The sequence below is a fragment of the Sorex fumeus genome, unplaced genomic scaffold (assembly GCF_029834395.1).
Source record: "Sorex fumeus unplaced genomic scaffold, SorFum_2.1 ptg000095l, whole genome shotgun sequence".
Taxonomy (NCBI): Eukaryota; Metazoa; Chordata; class Mammalia; order Eulipotyphla; family Soricidae; genus Sorex; species Sorex fumeus.
The window spans coordinates 9,142,932-9,170,193 of record NW_026606152.1 but is presented as its reverse complement, the minus strand read 5'-3'; the positions used below and the strand labels follow the sequence as shown (position 1 = coordinate 9,170,193).

Below are 27,262 nucleotides of genomic sequence, written 5' to 3'. Positions count from 1 at the left end.
TTAACTGATCATAAGGAATGTTGGTCTGTCATTTTCTTTAGTGAAATCTTGTCTTTTTTTGGTATCAGAATAACAACACTTCTTAGAAGTTGTTAATGATTTTCTCTGATATTTTGGAAAAGCTTGAAGAGTATGGACACTCGGTCTTCCCTGAAGTTTGGTGGAAATCACTAGTGAACCCATCTGAACCAGAGCTTTTGTTCTTGGGAGATTTTAAATTACCATTTCAATTTTCTTATTCAGATTTTTGCAGTAGAGGTATTAAGTGGCCATCATGTTCGGTCTATAGTCTACTTTCAGTCCGCATCTCCCATCCTGAGCTGCAGATTGGTTGTGCAGCTGAGCCATTCTATCTACTATTCCTGATTCCATCTTGGTAGGTTGTATGATTCTAAGAATTAGTCTACTTCTTTTGGATTCTCCAGCTTAGAGGCATAGAGCTGTTCACAGTGACCTCTTACAACCCAGGATCTCTGCTGTAATTTCATCTCTAATCTGTTCACTGCAATTTTCTCTATCTCCTCAAAAACTTAGCTAAAGGTGTGTCAATCTTGTTTATTCTTTTGAAAAATCAGTTCCTGGTTTCACTGACACTTTTGTGTAGTTTTCTTGATTTCTATATCTTTGATTTTTGCTCTAATTTTCATTATTCCCTAATTAATTTTGGTGCTCACTGTTGTTTCTTTTTGGTGTTTCGTACTCAAGGTCAGGTCATTGAGTTTAACTTTTCTTTACTGAATTAAGCATATATTGCTATGAACAGCCCTTACTACAGATTTTTCTGTGTCTTATGTATTCTAATTATGTCTTCATGCTCAATTGTTTCAAGGAATTTAAAAAATTCTTCTTTGATTTCCTTTAATCCAAGATATTCCAAATGTTGTCACTTTCCCTAACTTAATTTTGTCACTGTCCTTTAGTACAAGTGGGTTCTTCATTATGTTTGTTCCTTAAAGATGTCTCTAGCTTCAATTGGAGAATAGAATGGAGAGTCTGCCTGTTTTCCTCTACGAACCTTATATATTCAGATCTACTATCTCGGTTTTTAACCTATATTTTGATCTGACTTTAGTGCATGGCATTAGAAAGAGGTCTGAGGGTTTTGTTCGTTTGTTGCCAGTGGCTGACCAGTTTTCCCAGCACCACTTGTCAAAGAAGCTTTCCTTGGTCCACTTCAAGTTTCTGCTCCTTTATCAAAGACTGAGTATATGCCTGAGGTCTGTCTCTATTTTCAGTTCTATGCCATAAATCTGAGTGTTTGTCTTTATTTCAATACCAACTACTACTGCTCTGTAGTATAGTTTAAAGTGTTGCCTCCCATCTTCTTTTTCCTGAGGATTGCTTTGGTTATTGGGGGTGGAAATATTGTTCCATTTGAATTTCTGGAGTGTTTGGTCTTTTTCTTTGGAAAATGCCATGAGTATCTTTATATGGACAGCACTGAATTTGTATAATGCTTTGGGGAGTATTGCCATTTTGAGGACAAACATCTCAATCTATGAACAGGGAATATGTTCTCATTTTCTTTATGTCTTCTTTATTTAAAGAGTGTTTTGTAGTTTTCTTTGTATAGGTCTTCCACCTTTTAAATTAAGCTGATTCCTAGGTACTTGATTTTCTGAAGCAGAATTGTGAAATAGATTTTCTTTTAGAATATCTCTTTTATTTCATTATTTGTATATAGAAAAGTCAGGAACTTTTGTTACTCACATTTAAAATTAATTTTCTCTTTCCTGTCAAGTTACCCTGCCAAGGACTGTGTTAAACTGCAGCAGTAAAAATGTAATTCCTCGTCTTGTTCCTGATCCTGGAGTAAATTTTCTTCCCATTTAAGGATCATGTAAGCCTGTGGGTTTATTATGTATTTTATATGCCTATATAGTACTAAGGTAAATTCTTTCAATTCCTGTTTTGCTAAGAGTTTTTACCATAAATGGGGACTGGATCTTATCAAATGGTTTCTATGCAATGGTAATAGTCACGTTTTTTTAGTCTTTATTTTTATTGATAGTGTATCATATTAATTTATTTATATATAAAACTACTGCTTCTTTATGGGTTCTCTGGCTAGTCTACATAATGGTAATAAATGACAGTAATCTACTACTTTTGTGTCTGTGTCAATATTTTCCTTCAAGTATGCTAGTAGTTGTTTTGATGATCCATCATTTGATGTACATGTCAATGAATGTTTTATTGGTGTGTATATCCCCTGATCGTCATGTCATGTAATATCCATCTGTCTTGTATTTCTTTAGACTGAAGTCAATTTTGTCTGCTCTAAATATGACATCCCACCCTTTTTAGCCTTGTTGCTTGCCAATATGATTTAATTTTAAATTTAAGTCTGTGTTCCTGTAAGCAGTAAAGGCTGGGTTCATTCAGCTTTCTGATCTAATCAGCCACTGGTGAATTCAGGCCATCAAAATTATTGAAATAGGAGCCAGAGTGATACTACAGTGAATAGGGCCTTGCAAGTAGTCAACCTGGGTTCAAACCCTGGTGTCCCATATGGTCCCCCCTAGAACCAGCAGGGGTAATTCCTAAGTGCAGAGACAGGAGTACCCCTGAGCATTGCCCCAAAACAAAACAAACAAAAATGTTTTGTGATTGCTGTATGATTTTAACCTAGGTAAATAAGAAAATTAAAATCATTTAATAAAATACAATAAAATGCCTATTCTCATTTATATAAGCAAGTTTTCAACTCTGTAATCTAAAGTATATTATATTCTCTTTCCTTGTTGGAACTTTCCTCTGCTGTTTTCTTCAGCTCACTGAAGAGATTAATAACCATCACTTTTAAAGTCTTTTCTGGGAGATTACAGAGGTCTTCTGTGGATCAGATCTTTCCAGCGCTTTTGTCATTGTCCTTTAGTACAAGTGGGTTCTTCTGCTTCTTCATTATGTTTGTTCCTTGGGGAACTGCTGCCCCCAAGGAGGGAGCTGGGCAGGGGTCCTATATGGACAGGGGTCAAGGGTACCGAGGCTCAGGATGTCCTCACTGTGGTTAGGCAAAGCTAGCTAGCTCCAGAAATATCCATCCCCTCAGGTGGAGGCTGCCTTCCCACATGAAGCAGTGATTAGGGCAGCTGAGCTCGAGAGAGGCCAGGTGTATATCCCTCACATGCAAGAGGTGGCAGGGGCAGGCCAAGTCAACTGGGTGTGGCTCTCTTCTTTTGGGCAGGCAGAGATTCACAGGGACCACTGGGCTCCAAAGAGTCCAGGCAGATCCAGCCTGCAAGGGACAGTGGGGACAGGCTAATAACCATGTCCATTATGTGCTTTTAAAGTCTAAGAATAGCTAAGACAAACCTGTAATTTCATTAAAGAACACACTACTGTTTTAACCACTATATTATGTAAGTAGTCATAATAATATAAAAAGCTTACTTAGCATAAGAGTAAACTGGGGGAAAGGTAGAGTAAGTTCAGAGAACTGTAGCGGAGGGATACTAGCTGGCTGTTTGGAAGTAATTGTGATATGGCAGCACTGTACCCCCTAAAACATATAAACATATATAATCTTGCAAACCAATGTAAACTTCAAGGGAATAATATTTTTTAAAAACCTGTTTACTCCTTAAAAATGACCTAAAACTGTGGACTTTCCAAGTCTGCATTTCATCATAAGGATCTGCAGACTCTTGATCAATGCCAAGAGAGTCAGTGAATTGCACTGGCACGATGCTACTGAGATGGCAAATTAGACTTTCTTGGACTTGTCCTGCCATCATATTTTCTGCTATGCAAGATAACAAATATTCATGTGTTTTTCTGACCTGTCTCTGTTGTGAGCGGCTGAAAGGATTCTAAATGACACGGCATTAAATAATATAATCTTATTAGTAAACTGTCATTAAGTAGTGCTCAAAGGAATCTGACTTTCTATAGCAATTCAAAGTTATGAAGAGAAATATAATTCAGACAATAACCTAAACATTGGGCTTTAAATTATAACTTTAAAAAAATGTATTATATATAAGAAAAATGATGTAATGGGCAATGTGATAAAGGTAAAGGTAAAGGCCCTCCTGTTGATCGTCGATTTCATCGAGCAGGCCCAGTAACGTCTCCATTGGAGACTTTGTTGTTACTGTGTCTGGCATATCGAATACTCTCGGTAGCTTGCCGGGCTCTCCGAGAGGGGCGGAGGAATCGAACTCAGGTCGGCCATGTTGGCCGCTTGTAAGGCGAACGCCCTACCCGCTGTGCTATCGCTCCAGCCGGCAATGTGATAAGCTCTGGAAATAGACATCTTGGGTTCAAATATATTACCACGTTGCAACCTTTGGGTTTCATGTTCTTTCTCTATCCACTCGTGATAATAATAGCTGGGTTCAGTCAGTCTGCACTTATGGAAAGCACCTGCACAGAGCCTGGCAAACAGTGATACTCGGTAAATGTTGGCTTGTCCTCTCAACAGTACTTAGATGGTGTCAGGGATTGAACCCAGGTCAGCTGTTACGAGGCAAGTGCCCTACCCCCTATACTATCTCTTTGACCCCTACAACATAGTTTTTTTGGCTGCTCTATCATTGCTAGTAAAAATTCCATAAAAATTAAAATTCTCAATACTGATGAGAAACTAATTTCTTATATGTAATCATGTTATTTTAAATATCCTTCTTCTAAAATAAGCATATTCAATTAATATTCACAACACCAGCTGTCCTGAGAGTATCAAAACTGTCCCTATAAAATCAAACATACCTTTTCCAAGTTAAATTACTTCCATTATTTACAATGGGGAAAAGAGGGAAAGAGAGAAGAAGGGAAAAGCCCTGTGTACCATGTATCTTTACAATCACAATCATATATACATGGTACACAGTGCTTTTCCTTTCTTCTCTCTTTCCCTCTTTTCCCCATGGAGCCAAGGAATCAACCCAGGATCTCAATCTACAACTAAGTCAAATCTCCAGCCTGACACAAAATGACATTCTGATTACTATTATGTGGACCTGAACTTCTCAAAACACCTAAGAACAATGTATTTGGTAAAATAAAAACTGTACAGTATGAAACAATAATAAAACAGCAACATGAAGAGATACATACCTATCTTCATTTTTGGCTTCCAAAGGTGGAGCAGATCCCCTTGACTGGCCAAGAGGGTCAAATGCAGAGCCTGAGATATACAATATAAGAGTTCACTGTTTAACTTAGCATAATTATGAAACCTTGTACAAATTATTTAAGTTACCTATTAAGTGGCTTCTATTACCTATTTATTGAATGATCAGGGCATTTATTTTTCTACATATTCATCAAGAAATTTTAAAAAATTTTCTGTACCAGTGCAACAAACATCAGAATAATTTTATTTTTAATCATTATGTAACTTACACATTTATATATTTTTATCTTAAATTTTTTAATTGGTTTAACTTAGATAAAACATAGATTTTTAAATGTACACAATATATTTAAATAATTACACGCCAATATAACTACCATCCAAATTGAGATACTGAGTATTTTCATACCCCTTTTCTTTTCTTTTTTTTTGTGCTTTGGTTTCAATTATACAATGATCAGATACCCATCCCTCCACCAGTGCCCATTTTCCACCACCATGGATAATATCCCTCCCACCCCCATCCCCCCATCCCCCCTGTCTCTGTGGCAGGGCAATCCCCTGTGTTCTCTCTCTCCTTTTGGGTGTTGTGGTCTGCAAAAGAGGCATTGAGTGGCAAACATGTTCAGTCCATAGTCTACTTTCGACATGCATCTCCCCTCCTGGGAGGATCCTCCAAACATCCTTTATTTGGTGCTCCCTTCTCTATCTGAACTGCCCTTTCCTCTAGGATACCCGGCTGGCCTCTAAGTTATGGAGTAATCCTCCTGGTGCTGATCTCAGCTATTCTTGGGTATTAATCTCATACTTTGTTACTTTATATCCCCCAGATGAATGCAATCTTTCTATGTCTATCCCTCTCTTTCTGACTCATTTCGCTTAGCATGATACTTTCCATATTGTACCACTTGTATGTAAATTTCATGACTTCATCTTTTCTAAGAGCTACATAGTACTCCATTGTGTAGATGTACCAAAGTTTGTTTAACCAGTCATCTGTTCTTGGGCATTCAGGTTTCTTCCAGTTTCTGGCTATTGTAAAGAGTGCTGCAATGAACAAACAAGTGCAGATGTCACTTCGACTATACATTTTTGCCTCTCTGGGATATATTCCCAGGAGTGCATACCCCTTTTCTTTCACAAAGGGCATCTAAACCAACAATGCAATTTATTTTAATCAATGGTATTTCAATGATTTTCAATGAGAATCAATGGATTTTATTTAAAATATAACATATAGGGGCTGGAAAGATAGCACAGTGGGTAGGGCGTTTGCCTTGCACGCAGCCAACCCAGGTTCAATTCCCAGCATTCCATATGGTCCCCTGAGCACCGCCAGGAGTGATTTCCGAGTGCAGAGTCAGAAGTAACCCCTGTGCATCGCTGGGTGTGACCCAAAAAGAAAAAAAAACAACATATAAAAGCTAAAATAAATAAAATGTAACATATAAATGTCAGTAAATCTTAAATATATGAAAAAACTATGAATATGAGACTACGTAACGAACCTCTCAAAGCTGCTTTTGTAAAGCCAGCAGCTCTCACTGCTGTCATAGGTCTCGCAACTCCATCCTTTCAGAAACAAGAACAGTTTTGAAAGTATTACAAAATGAAATCTGATAGCTCTACATAACGACAGATCTTTATGCAATCCCAACTTGTACTACTCATTTTAAATCATCCGTTTATTTGTTACGCCTGCCTCCTTCTTTGTTAGTTCCCCCTCTATTTCTCCTTTGCCCTATACGATTTCAATCCACTGATCTAACAGGGTATACTCTCAGTTTGAGAAAAATATTCAGATGCAACCCACATAATTTTAAAAGTTTATTAGCTGAGTACTCTTCTAATTTTAGTTGGTCTTTGTGATCTGAGAGAAACTACAGAAATCACTGAAAATGGTAAAACAGAAAAAGTGAGCACCGGAATATATCATACAAGCAAATTTTCTGTCAACTTACCAATGGGATTTCCTTTGAGACTCAAGAAAGTTCAGAAACCTCTTATAAAAATGTTCAACAGCCAAATCACTACCTAAGTAATGCCTCTCACAATGCAAATTATATAATTTTTTTAAAACCTGCTATAATATCCTAAATCACAAGAATGGGCCAAAATAAAAACCACACAATTAGAAATACCTGAATAGCCCCTGTCATTGGTCTTCCCATTGATGATGCCAGGGATGTCTTGGACTAATAAACAGAAAACTAAATTTTAAAAAGTCAAAAACATTTAATTTTATATACCAAGTTACAACTTTTTTTAACTGGAAAATAAATCCAAACTTTCCCCCCCCAATTTATCACCTGAGAATATAGGGTTGAACATAAAATTCCCAAACAGGCATCAGCAAACTATCACAATCACCCTATATAAATAAGCTTTATCGGAATAAAACTATGCTCCATTTGCCCATATTTTATCTATGGATGCTTCTGCACTATAAAATCAGGTTGTAAATCTACAACAGAGATTATCTGACTTGCAAGTCTAAATTATCTAGTCCCTCAAAGAAAAAGTTTGCTATCCTCTACTCAAAACACCACCAAAAATAAAATGAGTAATATGTGTGTAGCTTGACTAATAAAAGCATATTTCATATGATACATAGTTATGTTTGGCATATAGCAACTTTCTTCATTCATATAAAATGAATATTACAAAGGCTGGTAAGGCACTTCACTTGCACTGGTTTGATCCTCGGCACCCCATATGGCTCCCCAAGCCTGCCAGGAGTGATCCCTGAGTGCAGAGATAGGATAACTGCTGAACATTGCAGGTGTGGTTCAAAAACCAAAATTAATTAAAAGATAAAGTGCACATTATAAAGACAAGTGCTCTAGACTCTGATGCTCAGAAGCCATTTTTTTTCACTTCTGCTTTCTTTTATGTTTTTTATAAGTGAAAAAATTTATTGGAAAGTAGAAGGGAAAGAAAAAGGAGTTCCCTACGTGGGGCATGACTTAGTAAAAGACTAAGTTAGGAAGTCATTTTTTGAACCTTGAGAATTATCTTAAGAAGTAGGGAATGCTGTTCCATCTCATTATTATATTTCTTCCTCATTCTTCTACTATCACATGTGAGCTACAATATCTAATTATAAGTAACTTGTGTAATATTTAGAAGACTTTTCTTCATGAATTTCCCCATGAAGAGGAAAATATAGTATCTTTCCTCTGAAGATCTCATATAAAACCAAGACCCAAACACATGGCTCTCAAACTTCTCTTAAATTTGATTTTTTTCACTCGTAAACTTCTAAATTTTTAAAAGTTGTAAATGTTGTTAAATCTATGTAACATTTAACTTCACATACAATACATGGAGTACACATGTGAGCTGGTTATAGAGAAAATAACAAGTCAATCAACACAAGGATTACAAACAGAAAGATAAAACATTCTGATATATTTTAAATCAAAGTGAATAGAATCTTAAAGGCTATCAATCAAATTAGACTTTTTAAATAATGTTCAGAACTATCAAAAATGGGGAAAAAAGATAAAATTATTTAAAAATGCCTCAAGTGAACTTGTGTATGAGAAGATATCTTAATACTTTCATTAAGAAAACATACCCCATATCCAGTAGCTACAGGTCTAGTAACTGCTGTGCTTGGTATTTTAGCAGTTATCTTGTGGAGAAAAGAAAACATAGTTAATAAAATTCAGATTAAGCTATATAATAGTAAACTGGAAAAGCACTGGAAAATATAGATTGATCAAAAGAGAAATATACTGATCAGTATAGACTGAAAACTTTAAATTATCTCTAAGTACACTGACCAGTATAGAGTGACAACTTTAAATTATCTCTAAAACTCTCTCAAATGTTTCCCTCTAAAGTGGGGGGGAAAATAAATAAATAAAAATAAAGTGGGGGGAAAAAAAGACGGCGGCATATAAACCTATAGACTTCCTGCCCGACCAAAAACCAAGAGCACAAGAATGGGAAGAAGTGCTGAAGACGTGCTAGGGGAGGCAGAACAGAGCTGAGGGTCATGCCTGACATGCAGCTGACCCTGGTCTGAGTCCCAGCACAGCACGGTCCTCAGCCTCTCCAGGTACGCAGAGGCTCCTAAGCACCCGCAAGTATCCCTAAAGCCTACTGGGTACAGTTGGGAAAAGGAGAAAGAAATCCAGAAGAGGATAGGTACAATGGAAATATCTTTAATATGCTAAAAATAGACTTTAATATGCTAAAAATATTCAATGAAATAAAAGATAAAAATCAACAATTTCATCAGAGAATGAACCAATAAAAAGGAACTGGGAATTCTGCAACTGAAAAACAGCTAACAATAATGTAAAATTCTGGCACTGTCTACTATAGCAAAATACTAACCTACATTGGACTTTAATAAGTCAAGGAAAAGGAGTTGGTGCAGGTGTTTGCCTTGCACATGGCTGACCCAGGTTTGATCCTAGCACCAAGATCAAGCCTGGCACCCAGATTGCAACCTGAGCACATCTGCATGTGGCCCCCAAACAAGTAACAACGACAAAAATCAAAGGATAGGAATGGGGGAAAACAGAGTAATAAAAATCAAGCAAAAAGGAGTCTGCGATATAGTACAATAGGTAGGGCGCTTGCCTTGCACGCAGTGGACTCAGGTTAAATCCCAGGCATCCCATATGAGTAATCCCTGAGCCCGAAACAGGAGTAAGTCCTGAACACTTGCTGCGCATGGCCCAAAAACAAAACAAAATCAAACAGAAGACAGCAGAAAAGGAGAGAAAATGAAACTATAAGAGACATGAAAAATACAAAGAAAAGAGTAAGACAATTTAGTTTTATAAAGGTAAATGGACTTTATAAATAAAAAGTAAATCCTTCACTAAAATATTAATATATCATAATGTACTTTAAAAAACAGAATTACATCTGCATTAAGAAATGAATTTAAGTATGCATAAACATAAATATAGAAAAGACAATGTAAACACTAGATAATGATAGCTATATCAAGACACTAATACTTGACAAAATATTACTAAAAACAAAAGATGTGGGGCTGGAGCAATAGCACAGCGGGTAGGGCATTTGCCTTGCACACAGTCAACCCAGGTTCGATTCCCAGCATCCCATATGGTCCCCTGAGCACTGCCAGGGGTGATTCCTGAGTGCAGAGCCAGGAGTAACCCCTGTGCATCGCCAGGTGTGACCAAAAAAGCAAAAAAAAAAAAAAGATGTTTTGTAATAGTAATAAAATGTCCAATTTTCCATAAAAATGTAATCATTCCTGGGACTGGAGCATACAGCATGTAGGGTACTTTTCCTATCAAAGTTTGATCTCCCATACCACATATGGTCCCTGATTCCACCAGGAATGACTCCTGAGTGCAGAGCCTGGGTTAAGCCCCAAGCACTGCCAAGGTGTTGCCCAAACACCTATATGTGTGTGCATATATAGGTATATATACTAACTCAAATAATCACAGCCATTGTTCTAAATAGCCATTATGTCAAATCATGCAGCACGAGTAGCACAGCTAATTTCTCCCTCCCCCCAAAGTACAGGAGGGAGTGGAGTGGAAACAGGGGCACTGCAAGTCTTTTTATCATGCAGAATCTCTATCCTGGCCCAGCCCGAGATGATAAACTATTCAGACGGTACCTGGACCTTCACTTCATTCCTTTAAGAAAAAGTTGCCAGTACTATTATAATAACACTGATTAATTAGTTCTCAAGGCACACTGCTCAGCCACAAGGGGTTTCAAGGAGCTTGAGGGTTACTCAGAGCTCCAAATACATAGAGCAAAACTTTTTTTTAAAGCCCATAGAGTGTAAAAATAGGCCTTATTTTTCTCATTAATAATAGAATTAGTAGTTACCACCCCCCAAGAAAAAACAAAAAACCAGTGAACATGTAGAACGCTTGAACAAAACCAGTAACAAACAACCTAAATGATAACAGGATTTTAAAAGAGCTTGAAGGAAGAATATAGATCTCAGCAACATTTTCACAAGACAAACTGAAGAAAAAAACCATTATTCATTTTTTTCAAGTGTTAGCCAATGGTTAAATAGTGCTTTTGTTTTTCTTTTTTGAATTGTATGATCTCTTCAGAGTGAATGAATACTTACATGCTCTCTTCTTTATTCAACTAACACTCTAACCTCAACACCTTTCTCATATAACTCAAAATCAATATCAATTGTACATATCTTTATATACTCAACTCTAAATTTTATCTTCTAAGCAGTAGCCTCTTCTTATAACTGAATAATTGTTTATAACATTATATAGGTCTTATAAATCAGTATCTGTATATACTATACTATGCTCATCCCCAGGATTATAGTTTTACCCATAACCTTAAACCAAATTTGAATTATTCAAGTTATTGTTTTAGATTAAGGAATCTCAATGCCATTTTCCAAGAGACTGCACCAATTCACATTCCCAGCAACAGTGTAATAAGTAGGAAGGGAGGAAGGAAAGAAGGAAGGGTGGGAAGGAGCAAGGGAGGGAGGGGGGTTGGAAGGGAGGGAGAACTGGGGACATTTTCATGACACTGGATGTAGCAATGATTTCCTGGATATGACACCAAAAGTAAAGGTGACAAAAGTGAGGCAGGACTGCATCAAATTTCAAAGTTTTTGTGGGCCACCATGCAAGCTCATCTACCAACCCTAGAGACTCATAAATAAATCTCAAAAGAGATCAACCAGCCAGGGCCGGTGTGAGTACATCGGGTAGTGCATTTGCCTTGCACACAGCTAATCTGGATTCAATCCAGGGCATCCCATATGGTCCCCCCAGCACCTCCTGGAGTAATTCCCGAATGCAGAGCCAGGAGTAACTCCTGAGCATCACCGGGTGTGACCCAAAAAGAAAAATAAAAAAAATTTTTTAAGAGATCAACCATCCACCAAAAGTTTTGGGACACCCACTTATGGTTGAAACATATGGGGCACCCCAGAGCGGATAGGGTCAGCCGAGTGCCTGCCTAAACAGACCCCTGGCAATCACCAGCTTCCACACTCCAAAGTCACAGCCATGCCTCCCCCTGGACTCCATCATCTCGAAAATTCACCAAGAAATTAACCTACCAAAAATTTAGGCTATTGGCTCATGAAATAAGTGAAACCTCTGGACAAGAACGAAGTGCTGACGGAGTTGGGAACAGGCAACCTCCCCGCATCTCCCTGTGCTTCCCGGAGCCTGGCCGTCACACCCAGGAACGGCCTCTGCGCCATCTAGGCTCATTAATGGCCATGATCCAGAGACTCACAAATAAACCTCTCAGAAGAGAGCAACACAGAGCAACTGCTGCAGAGATGCCTCCAGACCCCAAAGTCACCATCCAGTTAAAAAAAGAAAATTAAATTAACCTCAGTTATATAACCGTATTTAAAATCTTAGAATTCCTGGAGCGCAGAAATGCAGTCATGCAACATCTCATACTCTACACCACCCATGTATCAAGAGTAGCGCACCAAATTTGATGTGGTGTAAAGCAGAAGGAAACCAATCTTGAAGGCAAGGGTAAATATAGGTATAATATATATATGTATATATAGATATACACATATATACACAGTAGCAAACAACCGAATTAGCATACAGTTTTTAACAACATTTTAGTAATCTCTTATACAAGGGCTTAATGGCTCCAACGTGAAATACAACAGTCTTCACACACTTTCCTCTAAGAAAACTATTCTGGATTTTTTTTTTATTTTAATGAATCTTCGTGGGATACAGTTACAGATTCACAAGTTTTTGTGATTATGTTTCAATCAAACAATGTTCAAGTACCCGTCCCTCCACCAGTGCCCATTCTCCACCACCAATGTTTGCCATAGCCCTCCCCCCACCCCCCACCTCTTCCCACCCCCTCTGTGGCAGGCACATTCCCTCTTACTCTCTCTCTCCTTTTGGGAGTTATGGTTTGCAATACAGGTAACAAGCAGCCATCATGTTTGGTCCACAGTCTACTTGCAGCATGCATGTACCACTGGATCATTTTTAATGGGTAATTCACAACAAGTAATGCAAAACAAACTACATAGGTCCTGCTTTGGGGGCCTGGATGAAAACACTCAAACAATGGTGGTGGGATTGGTGTTGGAATGTTAAATTTTGTTAACAACTTTATAAAAATAAAACTTTAAAAAAAGAAGAACTAAGTGGTGAAAATAGGTAAAGGGACAAACATGATAACCTTTCCATACCTGAACTGCAAATCATAATGGCCAAAAGGAAAGAGACAGACAGAGAATAAGAGAGAAATAAGAAAAGTGCCTGCCATAGATCATGGCTGGGATAGGGGTGGGATAAAAACTGGGGACAATGGTGGTGGGAAACTTACACTGGAGAAGGGAAGGGTTTTTGGAACATTGTATGACCAATCATGAACAATTCTGTAACTGTTTCTCACAGTGATTCAATTTAAAAAAAAAAAACCTTTAACCTAAAAAAAAAATTTAAAATACCTGTTTGTATATCAGAGGACATAAACAACAGAGCAAAAAGAAAACCTACAAAATGAAAAAATATATTTTCAAATCATATAGGTGTTGATATGCAGCATATAAAAATACTCTGGGCTGGAAAGATACTAGAGCAGAAAGGGCATTTGCTTTGCACATGGCTAGCCCGGGTTCAATCCTCGGCACCCCATTTGGTCTCTTAACCCTCCCCCAGGAGTGACTCCTGAACACAGAGCCAAATAAGCCCTGAGAATTGTCAGGTGTGTACCCCCACCCTCCAAAAAAAGACACAGGAAAAAAAATACTCAACACCACTAATCATCAAATTTCTGTATCTACTACTGTATCTACTTTCTGTATCTTTAGAAGATGTGACAACAGTTACAGAGGGTGCATGTACACCCAAGTTCAGCAGCACTATTTCTCAGAGCAAGCCCTGTGCCCTCAGAGCAAGATGTCACCCAACATACAATGAAATGATTCCTAGCCTTACAAAGGAAAGAAATATCCCCATCTGCTATAACAAGGATGAGCTCTGAGAGAAAATTATATGCAAGTGACATAAACCAGGACAAACACTGCAGGATTGAACAGCTGCAAAACATTTTGCAGAAAGAAGAGGGTAGGGATCAGGTCGAAGAGGAAGACTGGAAGGTTTTGAATGGGAGGATGGAAAGAATGGGAAGATAGAAATGTTTTAAAAAATGGTGTTTCACAACAATGAGAACATATTTAACATAACTACACATTTAAAAATGGGTAGAATGGTAATTTAAAAAATTTTTAACCACACACAAAAAAAATGAGAAAAATTAATTTACTGGAGGTCGTCTGCCATGACTAGTTCTCAGAGCCTGCTGGAAAGCTGTGTCATTTTCCAATTCCTAAAATGGAAAAGCAAAGTGAACATTCAACACAAAGTGAGACATTTTCTGGAACTGTTCAGCCTCTTCTGGTTAGTCATGGAGTCCCACTATATGTAATCTGTCCCATCAACCAGGCACCTCCTGCCATTCAGGCAAGGCTCAAGGGTCCCATCCTTAAATCTCCCCCTTCACACAACCCAAAATATTATGTTTCCTTTCGCCCTGAGGAAGATCAGCACTGGCAATAGAAATCGAATTTAAGAATACTTTATTGGCCACTGCTTGAGGGTGTGTCTGGCTAACAGAAAGGACAAGGCCTCTCTCCTCTTCTGCAGCCCCTGCAGCAGCGCCTCTCGCCCCTCTCGCCTGGCTCAGTCCCCCTCCCTCTTCCACATGGGGACCACAGCTTCTCTCACAGCCAGTCTTAAGACAGAAAAGCCTGAACTCTTTCTATGAAATGGAGCACTTTTTCTTAGACTGGTATTGTTTGGCCAGGTGAAAACGGAATTTGGTGTTTTAAAATAATATCCGTGGCCTAATAATTCCACTTCCTATAATTTCATTCAAGGAAATATTTGCTTAAAATGCAAGTGATTTCTTATATCGAAAATTACTCACCACAATGTTTCTTTTACTATAGCAGAAAACTGGAAATAAAATCCTATGACTACAAGATAGTTCTAATAAACAGTATACATTCAAAGATTTCTATAGTACATCTACTAGGTCTCAAATTCACAGACCACACTTTTCTCCAGAGTAAAAACTAATTCAAAAATTGACTATTAAAATGTACTTAAGGGGCCTGCACAATAGTACAGTGGGTAGGGAGCTTGCCTTGCACATTGCTGACCCAAGATTGCTCCCAAACACCCTATGTGGTCCCCTGAGCCTGCCAGTTGTGACCTCTGAGCACAGAGTCAGGAGTAAGTCCTGAGTGCTAGGTATGGTGCAAAAACAAACAAAACAAAATAAAATAAAATATATTTAAAATTTTCATAGTAAGACTTAGCATATAATAAAATGTAGAAAATCAATCAATAAAGTAAATGCTATTCAATTCTGGGCTGGAGTGATAGCACAGCGGGTAGGGCGTTCGCCTTACAAGCGGCCAACATGGCCGACCCGAGTTCGATTCCTCCGCCCCTCTCAGAGAGCCCGGCAAGCTACCGAGAGTATTCGATATGCCAAACACAGTAACAACAAAGTCTCCAATGGAGACGTTACTGGGCCCGCTCGAGCAAATTGATGATCAACGGGAGGGCCTTTACCTTTACCTTATTCAATTCTAAATATGAAACTATATGCAAGAAGAAAAGACAAAAAAGAAAATGCTATTGGTAATCATTTCTGAATGTTGGATTATGCATATTTTGTAGTAGCTGCACTTTCTAGGTTCATGAAAGTTTACTTACTCTAAAGTACCATGGTAGAACCCTCAAACCCGAAGTCTTCATGAGCAGCAGGAAGCCAAGTTAAAAGACAATGTAAAATCATCACTTTTACCTCAGTATCATAGGTTGGGTTGTAGTCATTATAACCAGAATAAAGATCATCTTCATCTGTTTCTGGAGCGAGGTGTACATTTTGCATCATTTGTACCTGTAAAAAACCAGCACTGTAAAAGTATGACCAACAACCTTTCTGGTCAAATTTATCTCAACCTGCTTTGTGACTGAAAATATTTTTCATACCAAGTCTTCAAAAAAAGGGCCAAAACATTCACAGCCCTTGTTTTCACATTTATTTCAGACCTATCGCATTAAAAGGACAATAACAGGCACTAGAGCTAGGTATAGCTAAACTGAACTGATTTTCAAAGAGCATAATATTAAGTGCAGAATAAAGGTGTAATATAGCCCATCAGAAAGCAAGGCAGGGATGGGAGAGATAGCTCAGTGGGCTGAAGACATGCTTTGCATGTAGAAGGTCCAGATTCAACTCCTGGCATCACATGATGAGCATCATCAGGAACAACCCATGAGCACAGCACTGGGAGTATCTTCTAGGTACCACTGGGTATGGTCCAAAAACAAAACAGAAAAGAGGGCCTGGAGAGACAGTACAGTGGGGCAGCATTTGTTGCGCATGCAGCTAACCTAGGTTCAATCCCCAGCATTTCATATGGTTCCCTGAGCCCTGTCAAGGGTAATCTCTGACAAAACCATAGTGAAGGAATGGGTGCTGAAACATTATGTGACTAAAACCCAACCATGAACAACTTTGTAATTGTGCATCTAACAGTGACTCAATATAAAAAATATTTGAAAAAGCAATCTCTGAGTACACAGTCAGAAGCCCTGAGCAGAGCTGGTGGTGGCCAATACTAACCAACCAACCAGAAGAAAACCAGAAAACAAGGCAGAAAACACAAGACACCAACTTAACCAAATTATAAATGTCATCAAAGGGGTTCAGGATGGAGTTCAAACATATATGCTTAGTGTGTTCAAGGCCCTAGGTTTGAGTCTCAGCTCTGCATGGCTCCCTGGAGCAGCCCTGCATGTAAATGTGGCCCCCACATCACTGGGAGGTGCCCCACAGCAACATTAATAACAGCAACAAAAAGTACCAATAATGCAAACTATCGACAAGGATAGGAAACTACCAGAACACTCATACCTGCTGGCTGGGGAGTCAGACTGTACAGCTTTGGAAAGAAGCCTGGATGTTTCATAAAGTTAGTATGTTGCTCTTATGACCCAGTGATTGCACTCCAGAGTATTTACCTAAAAGGAAAAAAAAAATCTACAGAAACGATTTATACAAAAATATTCTGAGGAACTTAATTCATACTAACTGAAAATTAGAAACATACCACGTGCCCATCAACAGACATGATAAGCAAAGACTTGGCAAGTTGATGCAATGAAGTACTACTCAACACAACAATAAAAAATAAAAGTATGTGTGATACCCTGCTCATGGATTGGGAGGATTAACATTGTCAAAATGGCAACATTCCCCAATTCAATACAGACCCTATATAGTACCCACGACATTGCGCAACCCAATCACAAACATGTCATGGTACCCATCACGTTCTTCAAAGAACCAGATCAAACACTCCTGAAATTCATATGGAAAATAAATCCCACCAATAGCTAAAGCAATCCTTGGAAAAAAGATGGGTGGCAGCCCAACTTCAAACTGTACTACAAAACAGTAGTAATTAAAACAGCATGGTATTTTAATAAAGAGAGACCCTCAGATCAATGGAACAGAGTTGAATATGCTGACAGAGACCCTAAGTTATATGATCACTTAATCCTTCATAAAAGACCAAAAACTATGAGGTGGAGCAGGAAAACCTTTTCAACAGTGGTGCTTGCAAAACTGGGCAGCTACATGCAAAAAAAAAAAAAAAAAAAATATATATATATATATACATATATATATAAACTCAGAACTCTTTCTAACACCATACACAAAAGTCAGATCAAAATGACTTAAAGATCTCAATATAAGAGCTGACCCCAGAAGGTTCATAGAGGAAAACATAGGCAGAACCCTCCATGACATTGAAGCTAAAGCCATCTTCAAAGATGAAACACCACTGACCAAGGAAGTGGAAGCAAAGACAAGCAAAGAAGCTTCTGCACCTCAAGGAAATAGTGACCAAGATACAAAGACAACCCACAGAACAGGAAGATTTATTAACTCAATACCCATCTGATGTCGTACTTGATCAAGTACGACATCATTGGTCTGACTGAGACAAGAAGGCACGAATCTCACCATGCCGTTTTCGACACTGGAGAAGAATTGTTCCTCGGAACATGCGATAAAAGAGGTGTTGGAGGCGTCGGTGTCCTTGTCAACACAAACTTGGCCAAGAGCATTGATTCATTTGAATGCCTAACAACCCGAATCGGACGTTTACATTTGAATAGATGTGGCTCACTGCCTGCAGTTTCTATCTTCCTTGTCTCCGCACCAACATCTCATTATGATGAAAGAGAAATCGAGAAGTTCTACATGGAGCTAGAGAAGTTCTATAAAGAACCTTCTACAAGATCATTGTGGGTGATTTTAATGCCAAGATAGGACCGAGAAGATCAGCTGAAGAACTTCACATCGGGACCCATGGCCTAGAATGGAAGGAACAGGGTGAGAGACTGTCTGAGTTCATCATGTCGACCAAGACCATTCATGGTAACACACAGTTCCAGAAGGCAGAATCTAAACGATGGACATGGGAGTCTCCCGGTGGACGATTCCACAATGAAATAGACCACATCATATTCAATCGACGGTTTTGCCTGACTGATGTCGCTGTTGTCCCAAAATTTCGAACAGGATCGGACCACCGTCTCCTTTGTGCAAAATTCTACTTCACAGAGCGGGGAGAAAGGGCTGCAAAGTTCAAAAAGAGAACTACCAGAATGACCACCACCTGGGAACTCTTTGGTACTATTGCGGCAACATGGGAAGATGCCATTGTTGACAACATTGACGAGGAATACGATCGACTGGTTCAGCACCTCCATGAATGTGCGAGGAACGCCAAGAGAGAGATAGCCACAAAAAATCGCCTATCTTCGAAAACTCTTGAGCTAATTGGCCAGCGTGGTTTGGCGCATGCCTCAGGCAACCGCAAGCTAACGTCCGAGCTCGCAAAGCAGTGCAGAGATGCGATCAAGGAAGACCTCAAAGAGAGAAGAGCAGAAGTACTGGTAGATGCGGCAGAAGCCGGGAAAAGTATTCATAAGGCCCGCCTGTCCTTCGCCAACTATAAGACCAAGATGACTGCCCTCCGACGTCCTGATGGATCCATCACATCCTCCAGAACGGCAATGAAGAAGATTATCCATGACTCCTACTCAAATCTCTTCGACAGCCATGTCCACTTGCCCACATACCAAATTCCACAGGATGGATATGTCGTTCCCAACATTCTCCCTTCCGAAATCCGACACGCCATTTCGTCAGTAAAGAAACAAACAGCACCCGGCCCAGACAAGGTCAGACCTGAACACCTGAAGAACCTGCCGTCAGTACTCATCAATACACTGGCTCGGCTCTTCACTCGCTACCTGTCTGAATGCAAGGTTCCGTCCCAATGGAAAACCAGCAGGACCATACTACTGTTCAAGAAGGGAGACATCCATGACATTGGCAACTATCGCCCGATCTGCCTATTGTCTGTCATCTACAAGTTGTTCACTCGAGTCATCCTAAATAGGATTGGCAGAACACTAGATGAAGGACAACCATGCGAGCAAGCAGGGTTCCGCAAAGGATTCAGCACCATCGACCATATCCACACGATAACCAAGCTCATTGAGGTTTCTCGGGAGTTCAAGATGCCGCTCTGTTTAACGTTCATTGATTTAAAGAAGGCCTTTGATTCTGTTGAGATGGAAGCGGTCATTGAAGCCCTAGCCAATCTGGGCATTCAAGCCCAATACATCAGGATCCTCCGTGAGCTGTATTGCGGATTCACTACCAGGATCTCATCATTCTACAAAGAAGTGATCGTTGATGTCAAGAGAGGGGTGCGGCAAGGTGATACCATTTCACCAAAACTCTTCAGTGCCACCCTCGAGAACATCATGCGACGACTGGAATGGGAAGGAATGGGAGTGAAGATAGATGGTCGGCAACTACACCACCTCCGCTTTGCTGATGACATTATTTTAATAACACCAAACGTCAGCCAAGCGGCACAAATGCTGGCCGACTTTGACCGTGAGTGTGGAAAGGTAGGACTACAGCTGAATCTTACGAAGACAATGTTTATGAGAAACAGCCTTGTTCCTGACGCCCCATTTGCTCTCAATGGAACGACCATCTCTGAATGCAACAGCTATGTGTACCTAGGTCGAGAGGTCAACATGACAAATGACCTGGCACCCGAGCTGCGCAGGAGGAAGAGAGCGGCTTGGAATGCCTTCAAGAACGTCGAAGAAATAACTAAGAGGACGAAGAACCTCCGGCTCCGGGCACATCTCTTTGATTCCACTGTTCTTCCTGCATTAACATATGCCTCAGAGACCTGGGCCCTACGCAAACAAGATGAGAACGCTATTCAGGTCTCCCAAAGAAGAACAGAAAGAGCTATGCTTGGAATATCACGTTTCACTCAAGTGAGAGAAAGAATCCGGAGTTCTGACATCCGTCGACGATCAAGGATCAGGGACGCTGTCTCATTTGCCAAGGTGTCGAAAATCAGATGGGCTGATCACGTAATGAGATTTAAAGACGACCGTTGGACTAGAGCTGTTACTGACTGGATTCCACGGGATGTCAAAAGACCGCGTGGCCGCCCACATACCAGATGGTCAGACTTCTTCGTCAAGATCATGAACGATCGGTTTGAGGCCCTTCATGTTCCTGGAGCAGAGAGATGCCATTGGGCTACACTAGCACGTGACAGGGACAAATGGAGACGTTACTGGCGCCCGCTCGAGCAAATCGACGACTAATGGGAAGTTAAGTGAAGTGATTAAGTGACCCATCTGATAAGAGATTAGTCACAGTCATGGTCCTCTCATTATTCATCGATTTGCTTGAGCGGGACCAGTAAAATCTCCATCCTGAGAACTGTTGTTACTGTGTTTGGCACATTGAATACATCACGGGTAGCTTGCCAGGCTTTGCCGTGCGGGCGAGATACTCTCGGTAGCTTGCCGGGCTCTCCGAGAGGGGCGGAGGAATTGAACCCGGCTCAAAGATAAATAAGAAACTGGTAGAACTTTACAAGAAAAAATGTTCAACCCCATCAAAAAATGGGGAGAACAAACAGAAACTTCCTCAAAGAACAAATACAAATGGCCAAAAAGCACATGAAAAAATGTTGTACATCACTAATCACCAGGGAAATGCAAATCAAAACAATGATCTATCATTTCATGACACGGAGATTGGCACGCAACAAAAAGAACAAAAACAACCAGTACTGGCACAGATGCAGGGAGAAAGGGACTCTCGTTCATTGTTGGTGGGAATGCCGAGTGAGCCAGTCTGTCTGGAAAACAATATGGGCATTCTTCGAAAAACTAGAAACTGAGCAAATTCCATATGAATCCACTCCTGGGAATATACCCTAGAGGTCCAAAAACACAATGCAGGAAAGTCATCTGCACTGCTATTCATTACAGCACTTTTCACAATCGCCAAAATCTGAACAGAATCTGAGTGTCCAAGAACAGAAGACTGGATAAAGAAACTATGGCATATCTACAAGTGGATAGAGTGCAGTTAGGACAGAGAAGGCACAAAGATAATTGGAAATGATAACTGGCCAAGAAATGAGTGCTGAATTCAGGCAAAGGGATATACACGATAAATTTTCAGTACCTGTATTGCAAATCATAATACCTAAAAGGAAAGTGAGAGAAAGGGGAGAGGTGGGGGTGAGGGAAGAAAAAGAATAAGAGAGAGAGAGGATGAGGGAGAGAATGGAAGAGAGAAAGAGAATGACAGAAAGAGAGAGAGAGAGAGAGAAGAAAAGTATCTGTCATAAAGGCAGGCTGGAGGTGGGGTCATGAAGGAAACTGGAGACATTGGTGTCAGGAAATGTATACTGGTGAAGGTACAGGTTGGAAACTCAATCACAAACAACTTTGTAACTATGTATCTCACAAATTTATTTTGCTCAATAAAAATAAATAAGCAACATTCTGTGCCCCCCAACAAAGGTGTGGGGCCAGACAAAGTAGAGTGGTAGGGTGCTTGCCTTGCACATGGTCAACCTGAGTTTGATTCCTGGCACCACATATGGCCCCAAGAGATCTGACAGTAAGCCCTATGCATAGTCATGTGTGCCCCTCCCCAAAATTGAGACATATAAAACAAAATGAAAAAAATCACAATTATGCTGAATTAAAGAAGCCTAACAGCAAAAAGTACATTATGCCTGTTTCACTGATTTTTAAGTTCTAGAACTAAGGTAAATAATCAGGGCAATCTATGGTTACTTCTTAAAAGCAGAGGGGAGTTGCTAAATAGGACTTTCTGGGGCAATAATTGTCCTGTATCTTTTTTAATTTTGTTTTTGTGCCAACCCACTGGTGGCACTAGATTAATTCCCAAGGTTAATTCCCAGTTCTGCACTCGGAACCATCTAAGGCGAACCTGGGTTGAACCTGGGTTTGCCATGTGCAAGGCAAAAGCACTCTGGTGCTATCTCTCCAACTCAGCATTCTGTGTATTGATAGGGACTTTGGGTTATACAAGTGTATGTGACTGTGAAGGCCTCTGTATTTGTTGAGAATCATGCTTTTTATTATAATTCCTGTCTATGAAAATGAAACTAAACAAGTCCTGAACTATATATAGTATGAATAATTATTTAAAAGAAAACTTAATGTCTATTATGTAATTTGAACTGCATATAATGTACAGAGGGGAAAATGGATCTCTAAATGATAAAAACAAGTATAGAAATTGTAAATAGTGAGGAATATTGCTCAGTGGTTAGAGTGCTTGCACTGCATGAGTGAGGAATCAGACAGATACACAAACAGAATGATCTATGCAGTACGAGATTAACTGCCACACATTAAAATTTTTATAATGAAATGTTGAGAAAAATATGATAATAAAAGCAAAGTATGGAAGACTATATATTATAAACATAGTAATTACTCAAGAATCTGGGAAGGATTCCCAGAAGAATCATTCAAATTGATATTGATATTCCAGAAGAATCATTCAAATTGATATTATAGACAAGTCTAGAAGGGAGCCAGTTACCCAAGACATGTAGTACTGAACTGTAGCACTATAGCACTGTACTCCCGTTGTTCATCAATTTGCTTGAGTAGGCACCAGTAACATCTCCGTTGTGACACTTGTTGTTACTGTTTTTGGCATATTGAATATGCCACGGGAAGCTTGCCAGGCTCTGCCATGCGGGCAGGATACTCTCTGTAGCTTGCTGGGCTCTCTGAGTGGGGCGGAGGAAATCGAACCCCAGTTAGCCACGTGCAGGCTTCTTTTAAGGAATCTTTACATAAAAGTATAAATTGAGATATAATCCATATAAAATTCAAGCTTTTCAGATACCATAACTTAGTGCTTTAAAAAAAATTCATAAGGTTATTCAAATATCACAATTTATTCCTGATCATTTCCCCATAAAAAGATTCTTTATGTGCTGGAGATAGCTTAGGAGTTACAGCACTTGCCTTGCATGGAACAGACCTGGGTTTGACTCCTGCTCCCCATATGGTTCCTCTAAACACACCCCAAGTGATCCCCAAAAGCAGAGCAGGCGTAAGTCCTGAGTATTACTTCAAGCCCCAACAAAAACGACCCTTTAGCCATAAATCTTAATTCCTTCCTCCTCCCAGTCATGACATAACCTACTTTCTATATTTATAGACTTGCCAGTTCAAACATTTCATACAACTGGAATAATTCAGGAAGAGGCCTTTGTGTTTGGCTATTTTCACAGCAGTATTAAAGGTTATCCACCCTATTTGTAGCATATATAAGCATTCCATTCCTTTCCTGTCTGAATAAGAAGCCACCAGTTGGCAACTCTTTTCAACTTCAGGAGTTACTTAAACTGGTTTTCAAACTGGCATATCACTTTACATCCTACCAGCCAATTATGTTTCAAATTTCTCCACTTCATAGACAACAGGTATAATTTCCTCTCTTTTGGATGATAGTCCATGGACTGGGCATGAAACTGTGTTATGATTTGCATTTCCCCTTGATTAATGTAACTAAGAAGATATTTGGATGCTCTCTTCATTTTAAAAAAACTGGGCTATCGTTTCGAGGTAAAGTAATTTTTAGGTATCAGGCATAAGATTTACAAAACTTTCTCCTACTCTGTCTTTTCACTTCCTTAAGTGTCATTTGAAGCATAAAGGCTTTTGATGGAGTCGAAAATATCCATTTCTTCCTTTGTTTGCTTGTGCTTTGGTCTCACGTATAAGAAATCACTGCCTAATCCAAGCGTTCCACAGTTTAAACTGTCACACTTAGGTCTGGTATTTTTAGGGAGAGAGGGGACACACTGTGGTGTTCAGGGTTCCCAGGGCTGTGGCCGATGAGCTCAGTTCGCTAGAGACCCACGTGGTGCTAGCGATCTGGAATCAGACCCACATGGTGCTGGCGATCTGGAATCAGAGCCACGTGGTGCTGGCGATCTGGAATCAGACCCACATGGTGCTAGCAATCAGGAATCAGACCCACGTGGTACCACCCATCCGGAATCAGACCCACGCGGTGCTAGCAATCTGGAATCAGGCCCACGTGGTGCTAGCAATTCAGAATCAGACTCACGTGGTGTTAGCAATGGGGAATCAGAACCATGTGGTGCTGGTGATCCGGAGTCTGATCCCATTCCGGCGGCCTCCCCCACATATGCAGAGGCTCATCCTCAGAGCTGATCTAGAGCTCCACCCCCGACCCCATTGATCTTTAAAATTTTATCACTGAAATTCAAACGCCAACCTTTGAAGTTCATTCCAAAATACCTCAATAAGATATTAAAAGTCACCCGGTGTAAGGAGAGGGGGGGAATTGAATTTTAAAAAGCTTTTGCTGGGAGACTGAAAAATAGCACAGCAGGAAGGGCACCTGCTTTGCACGCGGCCGCCAGGGGTTCAATCCCTAGCCCCCCATACAATCCCCCACCTCCACCAGGGCTGATCCTGAGCACAGAGGCAGGAGTAAGCCCTGAGCGCCAAGGAGTGTGGGCCCTAAAAACAACACACACAATTAAAGCGGTGGTGGTCGAATCTCTGTTACTTCACAACCCAAGGCCATGCTAAAACCACGTTTCCCCACCTTCAGAGCTCCTGATAATTCATTAAATTCTACACAACTGAAATGGGGGTGGGGGGTTCCCATTAGACTCTGCACCCTTCAAAATGGCATTTCTAACTAGTGGGGAGCGGGCACACTTCAAGATGGGCAGTGCAGCACTACGGAAAACTTCAAATCACAAAGCCGAGGGTCACCTCCACATGTGTTTCTTCAAGCTCTTCCCTCTGGGCTTTCCCGACAGGGCAAGACTTGGCAGATGCGCGGCCACCTGTGCGGGGCGACACGGTAGCGAAGAGGGTGAGAGCCCAGCCGGACTCTGAATCTAAGAGGCACGGACTGAGGGCCGCACCGCGCCCCCGGGACCCGCAGGGTCTGCAACGCTAGCCGTACGGCCACTGGACAGGCTCCACGCTCCCTACTCCACCTTTTTTCTCACGTGCAAGTGTTTTGATTTTTATTCTATTTCTCCACGGGCTGCATTAGGCCGTGCGTGCCCAAGGTACCGGCGGTCGCGCCTGCAAAGTGGACGAGCAGAAAGCCTGGCTGGTGACAGAAGCGGTCCTTGGTCACCCAGAAAGGACCGGGGAACCACGCTTGGAGCGTTTCAGGCGTTATTTTTCCACCGGGGAAAGGTGGCGATGGTTCTGAAACCTGAATGTAAGACCATTAAGGAGGAACACCCAACCCGCATGCTTCGCGGAGGGTGACACCCGCCACAGCGACCCGGGCGTGCCCCGAGGGAGGCGTTTCCCCCCCCCCCCCCCCCCCCCCGCCAGCCGCAAGAGCACCCGGCCAGGGGCGGGGCGGACCAGGTCCCGATCTCTAATCCCGCAGACAGCAGCCGGAGAGGGGCGGGCCCAGACTCGGGAGCCCCGCACACTGCGGCCCCGGGGAGAGGGGTCTCAGTGCCCCGTAGCCTCGCACACTGCGGCCCCGGGGAGAGGGATCTCGGTGCCCTGGAGCCCCACACACTGCGGCCCCGGGGAGAGGGGTCTCAGTGCCCCGTAGCCTCGCACACTGCGGCCCCGGGGAGAGGGATCTCGGTGCCCTGGAGCCCCACACACTGCGGCCCCGGGGAGAGGGGTCTCAGTGCCCCGTAGCCTCGCACACAGCGGCCCCGGCGAGAGGGGTCTCGGTGTCCCGCAAGCCCGCACACAGCGGCCCCGGGGTGAGGTCAGTGCCCGGAGCCCCGCACACTGCGGCCCTGGGGAGAGGAGTCTCGGTGCCCCGCAGCCCGGCACAGTGAGGCCCCGCGGATAAGGGCCTCGGCCCCGGAGTCCCGCCCACTGCCCCCGCACTTAGCCGCCCCGGGAGGGGTGCGGGGGCGGAGCCGGGGCCGCCGCCAGCACTCACTTGCCCCCGCGCCCGCCCCGGAGTAGCTCTGGCTCCTTCTCCTACCTCGCGGGAAGGGAAGCAGGGCGACCGCGAGCGCAAACAGGGACAACGCGGCTACGGCGACGCGACACTCGCTAACCAGCAGGCCCAGGCTCTGCGCCGCGTCGTTGCCACGCGAACTCCAAGGAAGCCGCTCCCAGAACCCTCCGCGCCGGGCGGGAGTGCCAGGGGCGGGGCTCGAAGGCGAGGGCGGGGCGCAGCGGTGGGGACGGACGAGTCAGGGGCGGGGCGAGGGGGCGGGAGGGGGCGGGGCACGGGGGAGGGAGGAAGGAGCGTCAGGGGCGGGGCTAGAAGGCGGTCCAGGGACTGGGGCAGGAGAGTCAGGGGCAGCGCTTAGAAGGGGTTGGGATCTAACGATACCTTCTCCGCCCGTCTGAATGTTGGGGGGAAATTACAAATAATGATGGTGTGTTTTCTGTCCAAACATTGAGTGTAATCAAAGTAGAGAGAGAGAGAGTAAAGTGGAAATCATCTGCCACACTGGCAGGGGGGGTGGGGGGTGGGATGGGGGTATACTAGGGTTCTTGGTGGTGGAACATGTGCACTGGTGAAGAGATGGGTGTTTGATCGTTGTATGACCTAAACCTGAAAGTTTTGTAACTGTTCTCTTGGCGATTCAATTGAAAAAAAAAAAGGCGGGGGTAGGAGAGTCAGGGGCGGGGCTAGAAGGTAAGGCGGGGCGCAGAGGCATGAGTGCGGAGAGGGGCGGGGCCTGCCTAGCTGCTGAAACCCGGTTGTAGAACCGAC

The 27,262-nt window shown here is 41.8% G+C and overlaps 1 protein-coding gene across 5 annotated transcripts in view; it reads right to left on the bottom strand.

Moving 5' to 3' along the window:
• The window catches only part of IFT88 (intraflagellar transport 88), a 149,282-nt gene extending 122,626 nt beyond the window's left edge, over positions 1-26,656 (bottom strand). For 2 of the 5 annotated variants that reach the window (XM_056133019.1, XM_056133022.1), the window contains exons 1-8: positions 26,519-26,651; positions 17,012-17,118; positions 15,896-15,991; positions 14,345-14,407; positions 8,661-8,717; positions 7,222-7,275; positions 6,589-6,652; positions 5,062-5,131 (exon numbers count right to left, since the gene is read on the bottom strand). In XM_056133019.1, coding sequence (XP_055988994.1) covers positions 5,062-5,131; positions 6,589-6,652; positions 7,222-7,275; positions 8,661-8,717; positions 14,345-14,407; positions 15,896-15,985 — 398 coding nt within the window. In that variant the 5' untranslated portion in view covers positions 15,986-15,991; positions 17,012-17,118; positions 26,519-26,651. Of the gene's footprint in view, positions 1-5,061; positions 5,132-6,588; positions 6,653-7,221; positions 7,276-8,660; positions 8,718-14,344; positions 14,408-15,895; positions 15,992-17,011; positions 17,119-26,518 lie in introns of all 5 variants that reach the window. The other 3 variants (XM_056133020.1, XM_056133021.1, XM_056133023.1) reach the window with 3 other exon arrangements.
• Between the last annotated feature and the right edge of the window lie 606 nt (positions 26,657-27,262).